General features: G+C 47.1%; 2 protein-coding genes across 3 annotated transcripts; one reads left to right on the forward strand and one right to left on the reverse strand.

Moving 5' to 3' along the window:
* Positions 1–5,010: 5,010 nt before the first annotated feature.
* On the reverse strand, positions 5,011–8,561 carry LOC307234179 (uncharacterized protein; the record flags this gene model as incomplete). The annotated part of the gene is made up of 4 exons (XM_080005783.1): positions 5,011–6,627; positions 6,971–7,086; positions 7,183–7,342; positions 8,385–8,561. The coding sequence occupies 4 exons, from the start codon at positions 8,559–8,561 to the stop codon at positions 5,845–5,847; spliced, it is 1,236 nt and encodes a 411-aa protein (XP_079861909.1). The 3' UTR covers positions 5,011–5,844.
* Positions 8,562–9,336: 775 nt separating this feature from the next.
* Positions 9,337–11,807, forward strand: med18 (mediator of RNA polymerase II transcription, subunit 18 homolog (yeast)). Of its 2 annotated transcripts, none has more exons than XM_080005021.1 (4): positions 9,337–9,357; positions 9,540–9,584; positions 10,888–10,985; positions 11,080–11,807. In XM_080005021.1, exons 3-4 carry the CDS (start codon positions 10,909–10,911, stop codon positions 11,630–11,632), a joined length of 630 nt encoding a protein of 209 aa, XP_079861147.1. In that variant the 5' UTR covers positions 9,337–9,357; positions 9,540–9,584; positions 10,888–10,908; the 3' UTR covers positions 11,633–11,807. The 2 variants fall into 2 exon arrangements, with proteins under 2 accessions (XP_079861147.1, XP_079861146.1); XM_080005020.1 differs by having other exon boundaries at positions 10,888–10,981; positions 11,076–11,807.
* Positions 11,808–19,790: the final 7,983 nt, after the last annotated feature.

Raw genomic sequence — 19,790 nt, forward strand, 5'->3', positions numbered from 1 at the left:
TTCAACCGGAGAGAGGAGGAAGTCCGCCCGGTCACGTGGACAAACACTGCGGCCCACGTGAGACAGGGACGCTGCGTTCCGTCGCGCTCGGAACTGACACACGCAGCTGCGCGGCGGCTCACACCGCCAACGGCGAGCGCAGTTGCCCCTCGTGATGTTTTATTTCACCACGTATGAACTGGTTCTAGATGCCAAACGCATGCTGCTGCTGGCGTCCATGTTTTCCTGTAGATAGACGATGGGAACTCTAAAATACAGATTTCCGAGGTCCGCGGAATGCGGCAGGGGGCCCCGAGCTGCTGCAGAACAAGATCAACCGCAGTTTTAGACCAGGGTTAGAGGACGCATGCGCAAAAGTGACGCTCAGCTAAAAGGACTAAACATCAGATAGACAGACAGACAGACAGACAGACAGACAGATAGACAGATAGATAGATAGATAGATAGATAGATAGTTAGATAGATAGATAGATAGATAGATAGATAGATAGATAGATAGACAGACAAGACGGACGGACAGAAAAAGACAGACAGACATACAAGACAGACAGACAAGACAGACAAGACGGATGGACAGACAGACAGACAGACAGATAGATAGATAGATATGGGGTGGGGGCTGACAGGTTGGTGTGGGGGTGTGGTTGGCCGGGGGGCGACCAGATGGGCCCCCTGCTGGCAGGGTTGGGGCCCTGGCGGCGTGCCCCTGGTGCTGGGTGGTTTCTGGCTTGCTGCATCCTCCGGGTGCTTTCCGGGGCCCCTTGGAGGCTGCTCGCTGTCGTAGGTGTGGCTTGGGGTGCGGGAGGTGGCGGGACCTGTCGGTGCGGGTGTGTCTTGTGCCTCCACATGGGGCTGGGTTATATGTGTGGGCTTCAGGGCTGTAGGGTCCCCTCTCACTCTCTGGGACCACTTTATGCTCCTCGGGGCCGTGCGTGGGTGTTACTCCGCGGGCTCCCCCAGCTTCCCTGGGGGCTGGGTGGTCTTCTGTGGCTGCAGGGCAGGCTGCTCTGGGCTTTCCTGCGACCGTGGGGTGTCTACACGGCCGTGGGACTCAGGGGTGGCTTTGGGGCCTTTTCCGCTGCTCGGAGGCGCTACGATATAATACTGACCGTATACACCAGAACCACACACACACACACACACATACAGTTGGACTCATCACAGGCACACACACACCACCAGCACCTGCTTCTAAAACTTCTAACCCCAACACCCACCTGGTTACATCCTTCTACTTTTCTCCCTCATTTTCTGCCATAACTATGACAGGAAGAGGCCACGTCCCCAATCAATGTACCAGTTTTCCTGGACTTAAATAACTGTTTTGTCTATACATCTTGTCGTCTGATGTTCTATGTTTATGTTTTTCCAGGTACATGTTGTTGTTTGTTTCCATGTTTATGTTTTTCCTGGTACATGTTGTTGTTTGTTTCTGTTTATTTGTCTCACACGTGGTGATTCTCTCTCTTGGAATGGCAATGATGATTAGTTGTTTAAAGACGAAAACATGGCCAGATGTTTCTCCAAAGAGGGGGGTTGGTGGTGGTTGTGTGCTCTTCTCATCCCACCGGTCGCCCACAGGACAGAGTTGTTGCAGCAGTTGTTGATAATGAAAGAATGAATAAAGAGTTAATGAATGAATAAAGAGTTGCATTGCAGGTTGAGAAGTTGAACTCTGTCCTAGATGCAATGGAACAAATACTGTTTGTGTTGTATGTCCAGCGTGATGACAGCACAGGTTAAAAAAAATAGATAGATAGATAGATAGATAGATAGATAGATAGATAGATAGATAGATAGATAGATAGATAGATTACAAACCACCATAAAGTCACTGAGCAGATAGACAGATTTTGTTTTCTGGTTCTTTTCTATTCTTTCTTTCTCTTATTAAAGGCTCAGCTGAGTCTAATGGGAGCGGGTGGGTTTAGATAAGATCAGATGAGATAAACTATATTAATCCCACACTGGGGAACTTCACTCAGGTTGAAAGGACCAGCAGCCTTAATCTTTTTCAGCCTTATATACTTTCTTTTCAGCACCTTCCCAACACCCTGCACTCTTAGCAATATGTCACAGTTATCTTCAGTGAACAATAGAATCACCCGTGTTCTGAAGGAGTATTTGTCAAATCCACTATAAAAGGTATTGAGGGTGTCTGCAGGATCATTCTCCTTTGATGAAATGCTAGATAAATCCTTAAATCCTTTCCCGTCCTCCCTAAATCCCACTTCCAACCTTTTCTTTTTACGTCCTTTTGCCTTTCAATTTGCAGGGTTTTGCGTCGGTGTCTTTTGACTGTGCTTGCTCCTCATTTCCTTGGGATTCTATGAGTTCCTTTAAGGTCAAAGGCTTGTTGTTTGAAACACCTTCACCTCTTGTTTTTGAACTGAAGGAATAGTTTCCCCCCTTTCTTTGCTTTATGAACAGAAAACAAACAAAATACAGAGGATGAAATACTTCCGTCAAGCAGATGTCCTCCCAGCGGGATGAGAAAAGCATTTTACTTCATCAGGTTTGTGAAAACCAGAAAAGAAAGATGACAGAGAATGTAGAGGTTATAGGAATGTATTTTTTAGAAATTCCTATTCCACAGTTAGGAATCACAAATTAAAATTGGTTGTTTCAGAGTGTAGAGCACAAGGTCTGATGTTCTCTTTAAAAAGTTACTAATTTTATATTAATTCCTAATAATTCGATTTCAGAAATCTGTAAAATGAAGCTGTTGCTAGCCAGCCATATTTTTCAAAAACTATAATAATGCAAAGACACAACTCCGAACCAGTCAATTTATCTCAAAAGAAAGAAATCAGGCCTTTAGTAAATTTCCTCTTAATAGAATCTTTTTTTTTCTTTTCTTTTTTCCAACGCAGCATTAATCATGCCTTTGCAATTGCAGCAACAGTTTGACCATCAGGCTTTTCTCAATCTTAACAGTACAAATTATTCAAGTGTCCCCATTTGTCAAACGGCAAGAGGCACATCCTGAGACCTACTGCATCAATATCTACTATCAATTCCCTTTATTATTTATCTGATGTTCAAAGTCCATTATACAATGTTTTACCGTGCTATGAGAATATAAAGCAGACTGACATCTTGTGGCCAGTCACTGTGGACCCTTCCCAACTATACAATGACGGCAATGCCGACACAAAGAATCTTCTCCCTGATTTGTCTGGGACAGCCGGATCCAGGGGCAAAAATAATGTAGTCTGAACACAGGATTATGCGCTGTCCGCCCTCTGGAACTTGCGGACAAAAAATTAGCTGTAGCTGGAAATAGCGCGGCGGCACGGTGGTTAGCACTGTTTCCTCGCAGCAAGAAGGTCCTGCCTTCTAATCCCGGGCCGTCCCAGGTCCTTTCTCTGGGGAGTTTGCGTGGTGTGCCGGTTTCCTCCCACTGTCAAAAGACATTCTGTTAATACCCCCGGTGCCCCTGACCAAGGCCCTGGGGAAAGAGCTGGAGTTGGTCCCCGGGCGCTGCGCTGCACTCCAGCTGCCCACTGCTCCTAGGCATAGGATGGGTCAAATCCAAACGCTACACTTCCACCAGAGGGATTTATAAAGTATAATAAACAAATAAAATAAAACTGCTTTGGGAGCTCTGCGGCAGCAGCAATCTATTTTACGAGAGGAAAATGCAAAGTCTCTTCTGGAACTAGCTGTCACGGTAATGGTACAGCAACAAAAGAAGACTAATCTACCTAATAAAACTAATATGCGTAACTATAACAATCAATCAAACAGTCAAAGATGGATAAATAACTTAACAAATAAGCAACGAACCACCATAAAACACAGCAAAAACTGAACTAATGGTTATTCCCCCGTTGCAACATCCCGGGACGCGACACTAATTTGACTCCACCAGCAGAATGAATCTGCAGTTTTGGGGTGCCCCGTGCCACGCGCACTCGGCTACGTGGGTGAGTGCTGGGAGCTTGTGGCCAGGTGGGGCATCTCGCGGACCGTCCTGGCTTTGGTCCGTGCCCGGCGCCCGCGGCCCGGGTTCTGCGCTTGCAGGCGCGTCCCATGCCACCACGTGGGGGTGGGCTGTATGTGTGCGCCTCATGGGTGCAGGGTCACTTCATCCTCCAGCTCCTGGCTTCTCTGTTGGGTTGGGTTCTATTGTCTGTTGGCTGTGGGACTCGTGGGTGGCTGCGAGGCCTTGGAGGCACTACAGTTGACCACGTACACCAGAGCTAATTGGGACAAGTCCCGTGCACTCACCGGTGGACACATCCCACACACACACACACACACACACAACCAGAATCTGCCTCAAACACACCCCGAACACCCTCCTGATTTCATCCTTCTCCCTTTCTCTGCTTTAATGTCATAGCTATCACAGGAAGAGGCCATGTGCCGTAATTGCTGTTCCAATTTTCGTCAACTTAATTAATCATGTTTTGTCAAACACAAGTTGTCGTCTGATGTTTATGTCTATGTTTTGTCAGGTACATATTGTTATTTGTCTCACCCGTGGTGACTCCCGCCCCTCCTTGGAATAGTAATAATGATTCGTTGTTTAAAGACCAAAACACGGTAGGATGTTTCTCCAAAGAGGAGGATTGGTGGAAATTGTGTGTGACAAAAAGCTGTGCTCTTCTCATCCCACAGGTCGTCAACAGGACAGAGTTGTTGCAGCAGTTGTTGATGATGAAAGAATGAATAAAGAGTTATTGAATGAATAAAGAGTTATTGAATGAATAAAGAGTTATTGAATGAATGAAGAGCTGCATTGCAGGTTGAGAAGTTGGACCCCACGTTCAGATAAACTTTGTCCTGGATGCAATGGCGTAGAAATACCCTGTGTTGTATGCCAAGCCTGCTGACAGCACGGGTTAAAAAAAAATAATAATAATAATAATAATACTAATAATTAATAATTCATCTGCAGTTACATGTCCTTTTTTCTTTTATCAGAACAAAATAAATGACCAGACACACTACAACAGCAAACCTTTGTTCATTATGAAACTCCATTAGTTATTTTTATTCACTTTTGGCAAAGTCATGTGGAAAAACACACAAATACAAATCTCGTGTGTGTTTGCGCAAGACACTGCGTTTGTCTCCCGTGGCTCTCACTGCTGTCCATGTGAGTCAGATGCTGCGTTCCATTGAACTCGGACCTGAAACACACAGAGGCACGGCGGCACACACCCTTAACAGCGAACACAGTTGCCTTTCATGTGTTTTATTTATTTATTTGTTTTTATCAAACACATCTAACTGATGCTAGATTCTCACAGGATTCACAAGTTTGTCAAAAAAACACATGCTGCTGCTGGCGTCCATGTTTTCCCAAAGAGAAGCGATGGAAACTCTGAATTACAGATTTACGAGGTTCATGGAATGTGGCAAGAGGCACCGAGCTGCTGCAGAACAAGATCAACCGCAGTTTTAGACCAGGGTTAGATGACGCATGCGCAGATCTGAAGAAAAGATAAGTTAAGTTGACTGACTGACTGACTGACTGACCACGACATTCACAAACAGGGAGATATGTGGATTTTTCAAATAAATGTTTCACTAAAAATGCATTACAGCAGATTCCCTTTGTTGGAATGTCACATACTGTAAAGTGATTAATGTTTTCTAATACAGGCCTCATATGCTCAACACAAGCCTATAAACTCAAATATTTTACAACAATAACACAGTCATGATATATTATTGTTTCTCGATGCTTTCATTATGGTCAATTAGGTAAGGGGTCACCACGTGATTTTTCAGATGGGTTTCCTTTGTGCATTTTGATATAAGAAGGCAAATCATAAGTATATGTACAATGCACTTGTCCAATAAATGCCTCTTATTTTTCCAGACTAACTTTCAGGTCGGTTCGTGCCACGGTAACATGCCCGCAGGGGAGTTGAAATACTCCGTCAGGGCATCCCTCTGCTGCACAGCCTTTGCAGTGGAATTCTTGGCTTCCTCTTTTCTTGGAACAGGGCGGAACACACCGAGGCCATCCGCCCGCCATGTTCCCTCCACCAGGCAATGCTCAGCGCCCTCCTCCCTATCCACCAGGTCACGGTTGATGTAAGCTTCAGAGCGCTGCTCACACAAAAAGTTGTGGAGGCAGACGGCTGCCAGGGCGATCTTAGCCAATTTGCTGGGCTGCAGAGACACGGAGGTCTGGAAGATTCTCCACCGTGTAGCCAGGATGCCGAAGGCGTTCTCCACCACTCTGTGAGCACGGTACAGGCGGTAATTGAAGATCCCCTCGTGATGTTCAATTTCCCTGGACGGGTAGGGCGTCATGAGGTCCGTGCGAAGCGGATACGCCGTGTCACCCACAAACACGTAGGGGGCCTCCGTGCCTGTGTTTGGGAGGGGCCCCGGTAGTGGAAGGTTCAAACGACCTCCATCCAGGGCAGCTTTGACCTCAGACTTCCAGAAGACGCCCGCATCCAAGTCTGTTTCCTCAGAACTTACATTAACGTACAGAAATTTGTACTTGGCGTCTGCTATGGCCATCATCAGCATGGAGCTCTGCGCTTTTGCAGAGCAGTGGAGGAGTTTTCCACCCAGCGCTCCCACACAGTGAGGGAACTGCCACCTCAGCTGGAACTCCTCAGCAACAGAGCGCCACTCTGCAGCTGTCGTGGGCGTCTGAATTTAAGAACATTACAGAGAGTTTGGTCATTAATCCTGTCTTTGGAAACCAATCAAAGACAGGATCCAATTTAGAACCCTCCTCATCACCTTTAAAGCATTGAACGTTTTTTATACTTATGATCAATAATAAACACCACTTAAAGAAAAGAGTTGTGATGTAGGCAGTCATTCAAGCCTGATAACTTGAACAGATGTGTCTCATTTAGATGCACAGAGTGTGTCTGAGTTATACCAACAAAAACATTATTATTGACAGAGACAAAATATTATCTCAGACAATGGCAGAGTAGGCATCCATAATACAGTTTTACATCACAGGCAAGACCACGAGGCTCACCTCCACAAGCTCTGCCTTCAAGACTCGGTACAAAGCTTCACACGTCTCCAGCACAATCTGTGAGACGGTGGCGCAGGCGATGCGGTACTGTAAACCCACTGCGCCAAAAGTTTCCCCTGAAAGAGAGTTGACGTCATTAGCTGTTGGAGGGGATCTAAATCCATACACCTCAACACCAAAGGGAAAATGTTTACGATGCAAACGATACCAACCTGTGGTGAGGTACCGCAGGGTCACAGACAGCCTCTCCCTGGCAGAGACAGCCAGTCGCATTTTGGTGTCCTTTCTTGTGATCGATGGTCTGACTCTCTCCAGCAACATTTCAAACTGTGCTGATGTCAGGAAACCAAGGAATTCACGTTCTGCCTCTGCCTATCAAACAAGGAATAAATATTATGTCAAAATACCTGTACTAATTTCAAAATGAAATACTGAATGTGAAACAACGCTGATTCAGTCCTCAAGTACGGTCTGTGCGAACTGGATCAAGGGTCCTACACAACAAAGCTAAATTCCGATATTTATTTACAATGGAGTTTGCATGTTCTCCCCGTGCTCACATGGGGTTTCCTCCATATAACACCGCAATAACCCCCACTAAAAACATGCACAAGAAAAATCGTCTGACCAGCGATGGACATTGGAGTTGGTCCCTGGGCGCTGTACTGTAAGGTGCCCACTGCTCCTGGCCTGCCCCCCAGAGGAAGGACAAGCCTCAATGGGAAAAATGCGGAAAATACATTTCACGGCCTCCATCTGCATGCGTGAGTGGGTGTCGGCCGGAGCTGCACATAATGCACGAGTTGTGGTGCGTGTGTGACAATAAAGATGAGCTAAAGTTAAAGCTTGTCCAGTTTAATCTTAATATGCTCAGGAACCGGGATACCAAGGCAAAGCAAGTTTATTTGTATAGTACTTTTCATACACAAGACATTACATCCACCAAGATACTTGGGTATTTTCCCATGTGGCCTTCCGTAAATTTGGAGGAGGAGTGGGTTAGGGTTAGGGTTAGGTAAATTATTATCAATATCTTTTTATTTTAAATGAAGACCCCAGCAGCGTAGTTCAAAAAACAAAAAAAAAGTGATATAGAAGTGTAAATGGAGTGCATGTGCTGCATGTTGAAATGAAGGAATATTAGGTATTGTTCGAAAGTTGTGTAGTCCGTTGGCACCTTTACCTTTTAGATAGATACTTTATTCATCTCCGAGGGAAAATTTCAACGTCTCAGCAGCTCACAATAAGACAAAATAATGAGGGAATACAATAAAAATATGAAAAAGAAAAATGCGATATCTGGAATAGATGGAAACTATACAATAAACCCAACAGTTAACTTCACACAAATTACAAGATCTGCCAATATACGCTGATGATACCAAGCTTCATAGAGTTCCGATGCCCGGCCCACCTCTCCTGCTTTCGGGAGCCAGGATATCCCTGATTTCCCCGCAAGTCCCCTTCTCTGGAACCATGGCTTCACCCAGACGCGGCGCTTCTTCCTCCTCTTGTTCCTGACGTGCACGGCAGCGGCGAAGCAGGCGACGCTGTTGAGCAGCGCGGCGGCAATAAGCTGCTCGTCGTCCATGATTGTTTTTGTTTTGTTTCGACACGCCGCAGCGATACCGGATGTTGTGAAACTACGGCCGGAAGTGGTCGGGTGTCCGCCAAACTGTATTTATTTATTTAACTTATTACCAAAACTGGTAAAAACTGGTGGATTTGAGAATTTCTGCATTCAATAATTCATGTTTTATCAATGATTTGCTATGATTTGTTTAGATTTATTTACACACTGCCGCGAAACCGAATGCGGTTTAACCCCCACCTACACCACCAAAAGTGATTTATTTATATAATACATTAGTTTAAATTTGAAATATAAGTTATTGGTTAAAAACTATGAATTTATGCATTTATATATTATTTGTCATCGTTTTAGGCTTTTATCTGCTGTTGTTTTTTTTGTTTTTTTTTCATTTGTCCTGAAAATACAAGCAGTAAATTTAAAATTGTATGTATGCATTTCTTTATTCCTTCATTTGGTTGGGTTGTTCGTTCATCCTTTACGGAGGCAGATGATCCGACGTGGCGACCACTAACGGGCGCCGCCGAAAGAAAAAGAAGAAGATTCATTCATCCTTCTCCTTGAACTGACAATTGTAACCAAAACAAATAACATTCAGGGAGGTATTTTTAATAAAACCCACACACGTGGCCGTAACGCTACATTTCCCTAAATTTAAAATATCGTTCCTCCATGAACCATCCCGTCCATGACCGTACACCCGTGCAGGCGGCAGGCGGTGCTGTGGGCAGCTCTGGGGTCCGTCCAAAAGCAAAGAAGCTCAGGACGACGACGACGACGAGCGGCTCCTCTTCCGGTTTGTACAACGGTCAAATGTTCGAATGAAAAGTGATTAAAAGTGTAATTTCAGTGTTCGATGTGTGTGAGGATGGACGACTTAACTCACTGTGTATGGCGGTCGATAGACTGAAAACATTTTGTTCAAATCACGGTTCAATGGTTCGCTGAATATTTCGCTCATCCTGAGTTATTTTACAGCTGGATTCCCGCAACAACGATATTCTTCCACATTTCACCACTAAGGTAACACTTTATTCTGTCTATCTGTCTATCTACCCTTCTATCTCCCCATCTCCCTTCTATCTATCTATCTATCTATCTATCTATCTATCTATCTATCTATCTATCTATCTATCTATCTATCTAGCTATCCTTCTACGCTTCTATATATCTATCCTATTTATCCTGCCATCTATCCTTTTATGCTTTTATCCATCTATCTAGCTATCTACCCTTCTATATACGTATCTATCCTTCTACCCTTCTATATATCTACACTTATACCTGTCTATCTATCTATCTATCCTTGTATCTATCTATCTATCTATCTATCTATCTATCTATCCTTGTATCTATCTATCTATCTATCTATCTATCCTTGTATCTATCTATCTATCTATCTATCTATCCTTGTATCTATCTATCTATCTATCTATCTATCTATCTATCTATCTATCCTTGTATCTATCTATCTATCTATCTATCTATCCTTGTATCTATCTATCTATCTATCTATCTATCTATCTATCTATCTATCTATCTATCCTTGTATCTATCTATCTATCTATCTGTCTATCTGTCTATCTATCTATCTATCTATCTATCTATCTATCCTTGTATCTATCTATCTATCTATCTATCTATCTATCTATCTATCCTTGTATCTATCTATCTATCCTTGTATCTATCATCCTTCTACCTGTCTGTCTACCTTTCTGTCTGTCTATCTATGCTTCTATATATCCATCCTATTTTTCCTGCTATCTATCCTTTTATGCTTTTATCTGTCTATCTATCTGTCTGTCTGTCTGTTTGTCTGTCTGTCTGTGGGCTGCTGCTGATGCTTCAGCAGTTCGGTTTGTATTGGTGGTGGAAGACGTTCTCAGGCCTTTTACTGAAGTTGAAGTGCAAATAAGCAGATATAAAATGACCAGTAAAGATGAAAGTACCACATTGACATTCCCGTATATAAGTCACTTTTTTCTTGAATGCACTTAAAATATTAAAATTATATCGAAATGCCCCTGGCCTTTTATATCCACTGCCCTGATATAACAGATATAAAGTGGTACTGTACCTTTGCTCTTGCAGATCCTGATTATAATTTACAATAAAATTGTATTGGTGTCTTAGTAATTCACAAGGATATGGACCTAATGAAACAATGATGAGCAGTTTGATTTATCCAGTCCCTGATGTTGTTTGTCTTTGGCCCACTTCTGATTATTTAAATGCGCTTAATTACGGTAACAAAGTACTTATACGCGGTTACTTTCCACCACTGATTTGTATTAAGCTGGTAAATTCAGTGCACTTCTCTCTGCAGTGTGTTCGGTCCTGAGGGGAGATGGAGGCGCCTCCCGTCACCGTCATGCCCGTCACCGGGGGAACATTAAACATGATGGAGTATCTCCTGCAAGGTGAGTGTGAAAAGGTCTGATTAATTGTCTGTGTGGGGTTTGAGCGTGTTGAGTGGATACATTGTTTGAGTCTCCCCGTTCCCTGTCCGTCCAGGCAGCGTGTTGGACCAGGCCCTCGAGAGCCTGCTGCACCGGCTCCGAGGTCTCTGCGACAACATGGACCCAGAAACCTTCATGGACCACGAGCTGGTCTACCTCCTGAAGGGCCAGCAGGGAAACCCTTTCATCCTGCGGGCGCGACGCTCGCTGTCCCACCTCACGGCGCCGTGGCACCTGCGCTACCTGGGCCAGCCCGAGGTCGGCGACAAAAGCCGCCACGCGCTGGTGCGGAACTGCGTGGACGTGGCGGCGTCGCACAGCCTGCCGGAGTTCCTGAACGAGATGGGCTTCCGCATGGACCACGAGTTCGTGGCCAACGGGCACATCTTCCGCAAGGGGGCCATGAAGGTGGTGGTCAGCAAGCTGTCGCGCATCCTGGTGCCGGGCAACACGGAGAACACGGAGCGCCTCTCACTGTCCTACCTGGTGGAGCTGAGCGTGCTGGCGCCCGCCGGCCAGGACACCGTGTCCGAGGACATGAGGAGCTTCGCAGAGCAGCTGAAGCCTCTGGTCCACCTGGAGAAGATAGACCCCAGCAAACAGAGACATTAGAGACGCTGTAGACGCAGGAAGCGGGGACATGAGGAGACAGCGTAGTACAGAGCCTTTCCTGGATCTTATGGACAGATCAGACTGTGGATTATATTTTTATAATTTTTTTGTTCATCAGACTGATTCTAATACATTCTAAGAGGAAAGTTAGAACAGCTGAGTTATGACTTTAAAGGCACTTGTTAGAATTTTTTTAAATGTCAGTGCTGCTTTTTTTTTTTTTTTTTTTTTTTTTTGTACTTTAAAACCTCACAGCCGTGCATCAATTTCCACCAAACCAAGTGCTTGGAAATAATAATAATAATTAAAAAAAAAGTTACCTATTTTTTTATTTTTTTGCCAGAACAAATTATTAAATGAACCGGTGCCATTTCGCTTCCTGCTGTACCCCCCTGATCTCCCTCCAAATGTAAAACTGGGGTGTGGTTAGCCGATTATTACCAACACTAGGCGCTAGAATCAGTCATTTGCCTGAAACGGTTTGAATTCCAGACAACATAGTGTAAAAGACAACTGGCGTGGTAGCAGCTCTCACTGATCTTAATGAACCAGACACCACAGTTTCAGCTAATGGCTGATGTTTGACAAATTTAATACAGGTAATTTTATAAAATGATTTCCTTTTTTTTTTCCCCGCTTAATTTGAAAGCGTTTTCCAAACTTCTTTAAAATATCTGTTCTCGTTTGAAAGTTCTATTTGCCAGGCCCGATGCTCTCCACCAGGGGGCGCCCTGGCTCCGTCCGTAAACCCGGCTGTCAGAGCCGCTTGGGCTGCAGCCTCGGATCATCCACAGTGTGCTGTGGTTGCCATGGAAATAATTAGCCAAGAGATCTGCACATCTTTTCCTCCCGCTCTAATTAGCTTTCTCAATTGCTTAATGATACGCAGACCTGTGAAAGCTTCCTTTCTTCTCCGCACAAAAGCATTGATTTTTTTTTTCCCCTCCTCACTCTTACACCCCCTCTCTTTATTTATTTTTTTCCCACCATTAACCCATTAGTTTCCTTTTCACAGCAGGCTGAGCTGAGGCGCGCGCACATTTTAGCACTAAACCCTCTCCGTGCTCTACGGTTTCCATCCTCATCCTCAGCCGCTTCCTAACAGCATCCAGTCTGGGTTGGGTATTGAACGTCCTCCTGTAATGCACATCCTGCGAGTTGTTCTAATTATGCAAGGCAGTAAGTTGTGAGTGCTTCTAATAATACCGCTGTGGTCCGAGGTGCATTTGCAGGGATAGCGGTGTGGAGTGACCACCTGCACATCTCAAGGCCGGGCGGGGCGGGGGGCGGCTGGCTGTCGCCGCATATAGATCTACCTGCACATCAGGGCTCGTCACCATTGAGGTGAAGGTGTGGCTCCCGCCCTGCAGCACCACGATCTGCCCACTCCGCAGGGCGTCTGCAGGTCCTTTGAAAGTCCTAAACATGTCTTGAATTGAATTTGAGCAAATATTAGGCCTTAAAAGTCGGTCTAAAGTTCTGCGGAAATAAGTAAAGATTCGATTTATTCCGGTTTCGAATTACTTGGGGATCATCTAGTTCATAACCTACCCTCTCTGCGTTGTACCAAATATGTAGTACCTTTATCAACAATACTCTATTGAATAAGACTGGCATGATTTGTCTTACATTTTGAGAGAATTTGCCCGAAAAAGATTAAACTCTGATACCAGCAGACACCTTCTCCGTCCTCTGATGCATTGGGAGTTATTTGCTAGCATTGCTGTTAGGGAAAATCCCAGAATCAAACTATGCATTGTTGTATTTTCCTGACACAATCTTTAAGAACAACAAAAGAAACAACAAGATAGAACAGAGACAGATGTAAAATGTACTTCCCAGGATGAAGCAAAACTGACTGATATAAAATATAAGGCCGACGCCCGTATCAGTCTTATATTAGTTTGAAATACGGTGTCCGATTCAATCCAAAACTATTGATAAATGGTGATCCATATTCAATATATTACGGAAAAGTCATGTGATGTTCAGCTTTTTTTTTTTTTTTTTTTTTTTTAAGCAGCGTGGTCTCTAATGTCTGTAATGGAGAAAGTGTAATGTAAGTCAATGATTATGTTCTAATGAGGCCAAGCTAACAGTAATGGATGTGAATGTGACTCTTGGGACGCCGCGTCGCCGGTGAAGACGTGGAACCGGCGCTCGTTCAGTTCCAACGGTCGGAGCAGGAGTCTTCTGGCAGTTTGGCACCGAAGCCCTGACGGTTCCGCCGAGAGCTGAACTGCGTTGTAAAAAAGGCAGATGTCTCCCCGCTGAAGGCTTAATGCGTCCAGCATGGATCCACTCCAGTCTGCTGGCGGCCTTCCACTTAGAGCCGGTCTTCAGCACAGTTGAAGGTTCTGCTCGGCGCTCCCACCGCGCCCCCCTCTCTGCGCAGGCGGGAGAGCGCAGGACTCTCCGGGCTAATCAGGGTCCTGGCACCGAGCCTGCTCCGCTCCGCTGTTGCGACGGGGTTCTGCGCCCGAGCGAGAGAGTTTGCTGGGAGCGCAGGCGATGTTCTGACGCTCTCCGTTCCCCTTTCAAGAACAGGAAATCTAGAGCGCCCCCCCACCCCCACCCCCAAGAAGCTGATACGTCTGTGAATGCAGCCGTCTGGGAGGAGGAGGAGGAGGAGGAGGAGGAGGAGGAGGCTCCATGAAGCTCTGCCGTTCCTCGTCGAAACGTTGGCCTCGTCGGCTCGCCCAGCGCTTGGAAACGGTGTTATTAAATGGATGCCGTTGAAAGACAATCTGCAAAATGCTTTTTCCCTGTTGGCATTGAGCGACGGGCGTCCGGAATGTTTACAATTCGAGAGAAATTCTTTTGACACGGAACCTAAAAAAAAAAAAAAAAAGATGCAGGCCCTGGATGCCAGATGGTTGGAAGGCAGGGACCTGTACGTGGACAGACACACGCTGGGGAGGTGGCTTCACCGGAATGTCGTAATTGATTTAATCCACATGTGATGGAGCTGGTCAACAGTTTGATGGCAGCGGATGTGTTTTTACTCTCCAACGATTCTCTTTCACTCAGGAGCAAATCAAACACCAGGCCGATCTGTTTGTTGCTCTGTTGGAGCAGCACCACCCTAATTTGCCTCCTTTTGTCACTCAGTTTATCCTGAAATGCTCTTACCTTGGAGCGTATGACTGCTCTCTGTATAACTGGTGTTGATAATTGCCCTTCTGCTGCTGTTTCTGCTACTACTATTCATTTTTATTATATTTTTTATTTTTTTTCTGCCTCTGTTCTTATAACTATAGAAAAATAGCATGAAATATAATGATATGTGGTTCATTAATCTGACCACAATGAGGTTTCTGCACGCACAGCCGTGTTCCGGAGGTGCCTGCGATGGCCTCAGGGGGAAAAAAATAAAAAATTAATGGCAGACGACGATAATGTTCAACCTGTTGTCCGCGCGGTGGAGGTTTTGGAAAGGCCGTCACCTGAACCACCTCACAGCAGCGTCTTAATTAAAGCTCTTGGCGACAACCGTGTCTCCAGCCTCTGAACGTCATGTTCATACTTGGCGGGGCCGGCGCCAAGTTCCGTGCCACAATAAGCCGCATCTTGCCCCGGGCAGGAAGTCTTTAAGTCGGCCTAAATTGGGCCGGTGCCATGGGGAGGCGAAATCCGGCCTCGCCTACACATTCCCAACTCTTGGAATTGTGCCCTCTCCTTCCTGTGTCATTGGGAGACCATATGCTTGTTAAAGGAGTGTGGGCTGGAGGCCGGAGGGGAGGAGATGTGGCAAGGAGGCGTCTCCCCAGGACGGGACGTAGCTCCCGCGGGCGTGCTTGAGGCTCCCCACACCCTCTGCTCCACCAGGGAGCAGAGGGTGCAGGGCTGGGTTGCGTAACGCTGCAAGATTGCAGGGGGAAGTCGGGGCGGTTGCCTCGTCCCGTCCGCGCACAACTGGGCGGAAAATGCGGCATTCCTTTGAGATTTGAATGAGATTCCTCCGTGCTCTCCTCCAGGGGTGCAAATTGACAGGCACAAAGCCCGGCCCTGTTGCTGCGGTGGCCCACCTCGCTCGTGGCGGGCTGGAGCCACCGCTGCTGTGCAGAGCAAGCTGTTCCGGGATCAGCCGCACGGAGCCTGAAGCCTGGCGCTCTGCCCCTGGAATGTCTGGTATGGGGACGGCCGAGAAGCCTGCGGGGCTTCCAGCGCGCACGCACACACACACGCACACATATCTTTCCCTCCATCACACTCCATCTCCGTTTGCTCCAAAGGTAAGGCCTCGCTGAGCGACTGCATGGCCTCAGCTGTCCTCTGCCTCGGTGTGTGTGTGTGTGTGTGTGTGTGTGCACCAGACACATTATGTAATGTCAGATTTTGCCAGATCCGGCACTCAGAAAGCATCGCCCCATTAAAGTCCAAGAAGCTGCTGGGATGTTTTATTTAGGAGACAAACAGGTTTCGATGGTCAGGACGGGTGGGTCGCGTGGCGGAATTTTGCTCTGTGCGTTTGGACGCTGCCCCTTATCTCCCCGGCCCCGAAAGTGGGGCAAAAAGCCTGCCTCAAAATCCGCGCTCAGCCCATGGGATTTGTTTTCCAGCGGCTTTTTTGAGAAAAGCAGAGGTCAACGTTTGCCAGAACCAAGTGACCGTGCGGCCACACGGCATTTTGAGCGGTGATTACACACGTCGTGGGAGTGAGTCAATCGCGAACGCACCCTGACTCACAGCCCTGCGTTTCAGCGACACACGCTATTTTTCACACCGTATTTCCCGACGTCATTGAGCGTGGCTCTTGTGTGAGGGCGGCCGGCGGTTGGTTGCGCAACTTCTTAAGTTTGCAGTGTTTGCGTGCGCCGTGTGAGGTGGGCGGGGCCGGCCGCAGGCCCCAATCAGACGCACGGGAGGTTGTTTTGGTGAGTGTGTGTCTGGTTATGAGCCACGTCTGTGTCACTCAAAAGATATGAGGGTGTGTTATTAAAACTGGAAAAAGTACACAGTCACTCTGAGGCGGTACTTAAAACCACACCGGCGTCTGAATACAAGCTGCTAAAATCCTCACCGGGTCGGGAGGGAGTCGGGTCTCTATGCAAATATCTCCAATAGAAATGTCAGATTTTTAAGATGCTTATTGCCCTGGTTCTTCTGCTGGTGACACACAGCGGCATGTTGGATGACTGCAGTGGAGAACGCGGATAATAAATCAATCATTATGTTCTATTAAATCAATCACTATGTTCTAATGATCCCAAACTAGCTATCAGTCTGCACTGTTCAGTCACAGCCTCAACTTATATTTAAGTGCATGATTTGTCTGTCTGCCTGCCTGCCTGCCTGTCTGTCTGTCGATAAAACAAGATTGTCAGCATTCAGTCCCACGGTCCCAGAGAAGGTTTCATACAGACAGACAGACAGACAGACAGATAGATAGACAGATAGATAGACAAACAGAATGATAGATAGACAGATAGATAGACAGACAGACAGATAGATAGACAGATAGATAGACAAACAGAATGATAGATAGATAGATAGATAGATAGATAGACAGATAGACAGATAGATAGACAGACAGACAGATAGATAGATAGATAGACAGATAGATAGACAGACAGACAGACAGATAGATAGATAGATAGACATAGATAGATAGATAGATAGACAGATAGACAGACAGATAGACCGACAGATAGATAGACAGACAGAATGATAGATAGATGGATAGACAGATCGATAGATAGACAAACAGACAGATGGACAGATAGAAAGATAGACAGACAGATAGACAGACAGAATGATAGATAGACAGACAGATAGATAGATAGACAGACGGACAGAAAGATAGACAGACAGACAGATAGATAGATAGACAGATAGATAGATAGACAGACAGACAGACAGATAGACAGATAGATAGATAGATAGACAGACAGACAGACAGACAGATAGACAGACAGACAGATAGATAGATAGATAGATAGATGGATAGACGGATAGACGGATAGACGGATAGACAGATGGATAGATAGATGGATAGACAGATAGATAGATGGATAGACAGATGGATAGATGGATAGATAGATAGATAGACAGACGGATAGATAGATGGATAGACAGATAGATAGATGGATAGACAGATGGATAGATAGATAGATAGACAGACGGATAGATAGATGGATAGACAGATAGATAGATGGATAGACAGATGGATAGATAGATAGATAGATGGATAGACAGATGGATAGATAGATAGATAGATAGACAGACGGATAGATAGATGGATAGATAGATGGATAGATAGATAGATGGATAGATAGATAGACAGACAGACAGATAGACATTCCACCACAGCATATGAATGTTTGTTGTTAAGGTTAAAATAGTGTGTGTGATGTTCTGTCATGGCAGAGATTTTTCTCCGGGTGGTGTTCTTGCAGCACCGCCCGTGGAATCCCCGGGTCAGTGGCGCAACGTGGGGAAGCACGCACCGCGTCACAGTCCCCCCCCCCCCCTGTGGCGCGGCGTGGGGAGACCGTGCCCACACCGTGACACCGGGGGTGATCCGGTGTGGTCCACCTGGGCACCTGAGCTCCTGGAGCGGCACTTGACCCCGAGCAGCACCGGCCCCTTCCCCGGGGATGACTGGACGGTGCTAAAAACAGGCGGAGGGACGTGTCTGCCTGTTTTTTTAAGGACTGGACCCACTGGTTCCCATCACCCCACGCCCTTTGCTTCCCGTCACCGGTTCCGGATCTCTCCTCTGACCCACGGACGGGTCATCACCTGGAGGTGGGTCGCGCACCGGCCCCTCCCCCGTCCGCCCCGCGGGTGTTTAATGCGCCGTGATCGTGTCGGTGCGGTGTTGATCGTCTGCTGATCGCTTTCCAGCCGCTTTCCAGCCGCTTTCCAGCCGCTCCACCGCACCTACAGGCGCGTCGTGGGGTGGGGGGGTTCACCGCGGAGGGGGAGAGGGGGGGAGAGAGAGAGAGAGAGAGAGAGAGAGAGAGAGAGAGAGAGAGAGAGAGAGAGAAAGAAAGGAGGGAAGGGGGAGGGAGAGAGAGAGGAGGGGGGAGAGTGTGGGGAGACAGGGGAGAGAGAGAGATAGGTGGGGGGGAGAGAGAGAGGTCGGTAAAGAGAGAGGTAGAGGGAGGGCGAGCGAGAGAGAGGGAGAGGGCGAGAGAGAGGAGGTGTGAGAGTGTGGGGAGAGAGAGAGGAGGGGGAGAGGGGAGGGGGAGAGAGAGAGAGGGAGAGGGAAAGAGAGAGGAGGTGTGAGAGTGTGGGGAGAGAGAGAGGAGGGGGAGAGGGGAGAGTGGGGAGAGAGAGAGAGAGAGAGGGAGGGGAGAGAGAGAGAGAGAGAGAGAGAGGGAGGGGAGAGAGGGAGGTGGGTAAAGAGAGAGAGGGAGGGAGGGAGGGAGAGAGAGAGGAGTGTGTGTGATCTGAGAGAGAGGGAGGACATGTGCTGCCGGAGTGAGAGTGCGTGGTGTTAAAACTCAGTCGTAACGGACGTGGCCGCCGGGCGCTTCGCGGGAGCGTGTCCAGGGTCCCACGCGTCTCACTTTGACTTCACGTCTCACGGGATTTGTTTGTGTTTTCGCCGTGATTCTCGTCGATTCGTCGCACGCGCCGCGCGTCCTCGTGGGGCACCGCGCACGGACTCTGCAAGAGACTGGAGATTTAATATTACACGGTGACTACGCACCGGACGGTTCCTGCTGCTCTTACTACTACTACTACTACTACTACTACTACTACTACTACTACTACTAATCATAACAATAATCATAATCGTCATAATAATCACCACCATAAGATGCCTCCTGTCTGAGCCGTCATCTGTTGCTGCCGCCGGAGCGAGTAGCCTCCATGACGGACGCCGGGCTGCGTGGCGCGGCCGCTTCCAGGTGATGCGATCGGATCGATCGGGTCGATCGGACTGATCGGATCGATCAGCGGCCGAATTCGCCGACGGACCGTTTGACTTTGGGGTCCGAGAGATGGAAGAGCCGCTGCTGCTGCTTCTGCTGCTGCTCCTCTCTCTCCACGCCTGGCTGTGAAGCAGACCCCCCTCCCTCCCCTCCCCTCCGGGACTGAGATTCCACACACCTCCGGAACCGTGGAGATATATCGATACGGACACAGATCTATTGTTTTCTTTCCTCTTAATCAATCGAATTCTTCCACCTGCGGCCGAGGGCAC

Source organism: Zeus faber (assembly GCF_960531495.2).
Source record: "Zeus faber genome assembly, chromosome: 8".
NCBI classification, from domain to species: domain Eukaryota; kingdom Metazoa; phylum Chordata; class Actinopteri; order Zeiformes; family Zeidae; genus Zeus; species Zeus faber.

What these genes read in the sequence shown, in the direction of transcription:
- med18 (XM_080005021.1), top strand. Translation starts at nt 10,909, where the DNA reads ATGGAGGCGCCTCCCGTCACCGTCATGCCCGTCACCGGGGGAACATTA. An exon ending in GAGTATCTCCTGCAAGGTGA is followed by an intron (nt 10,986 to 11,079) that starts GTGTGAAAAGGT and finishes CCGTCCAGGCAG; the next exon opens with CGTGTTGGACCAGGCCCTCG.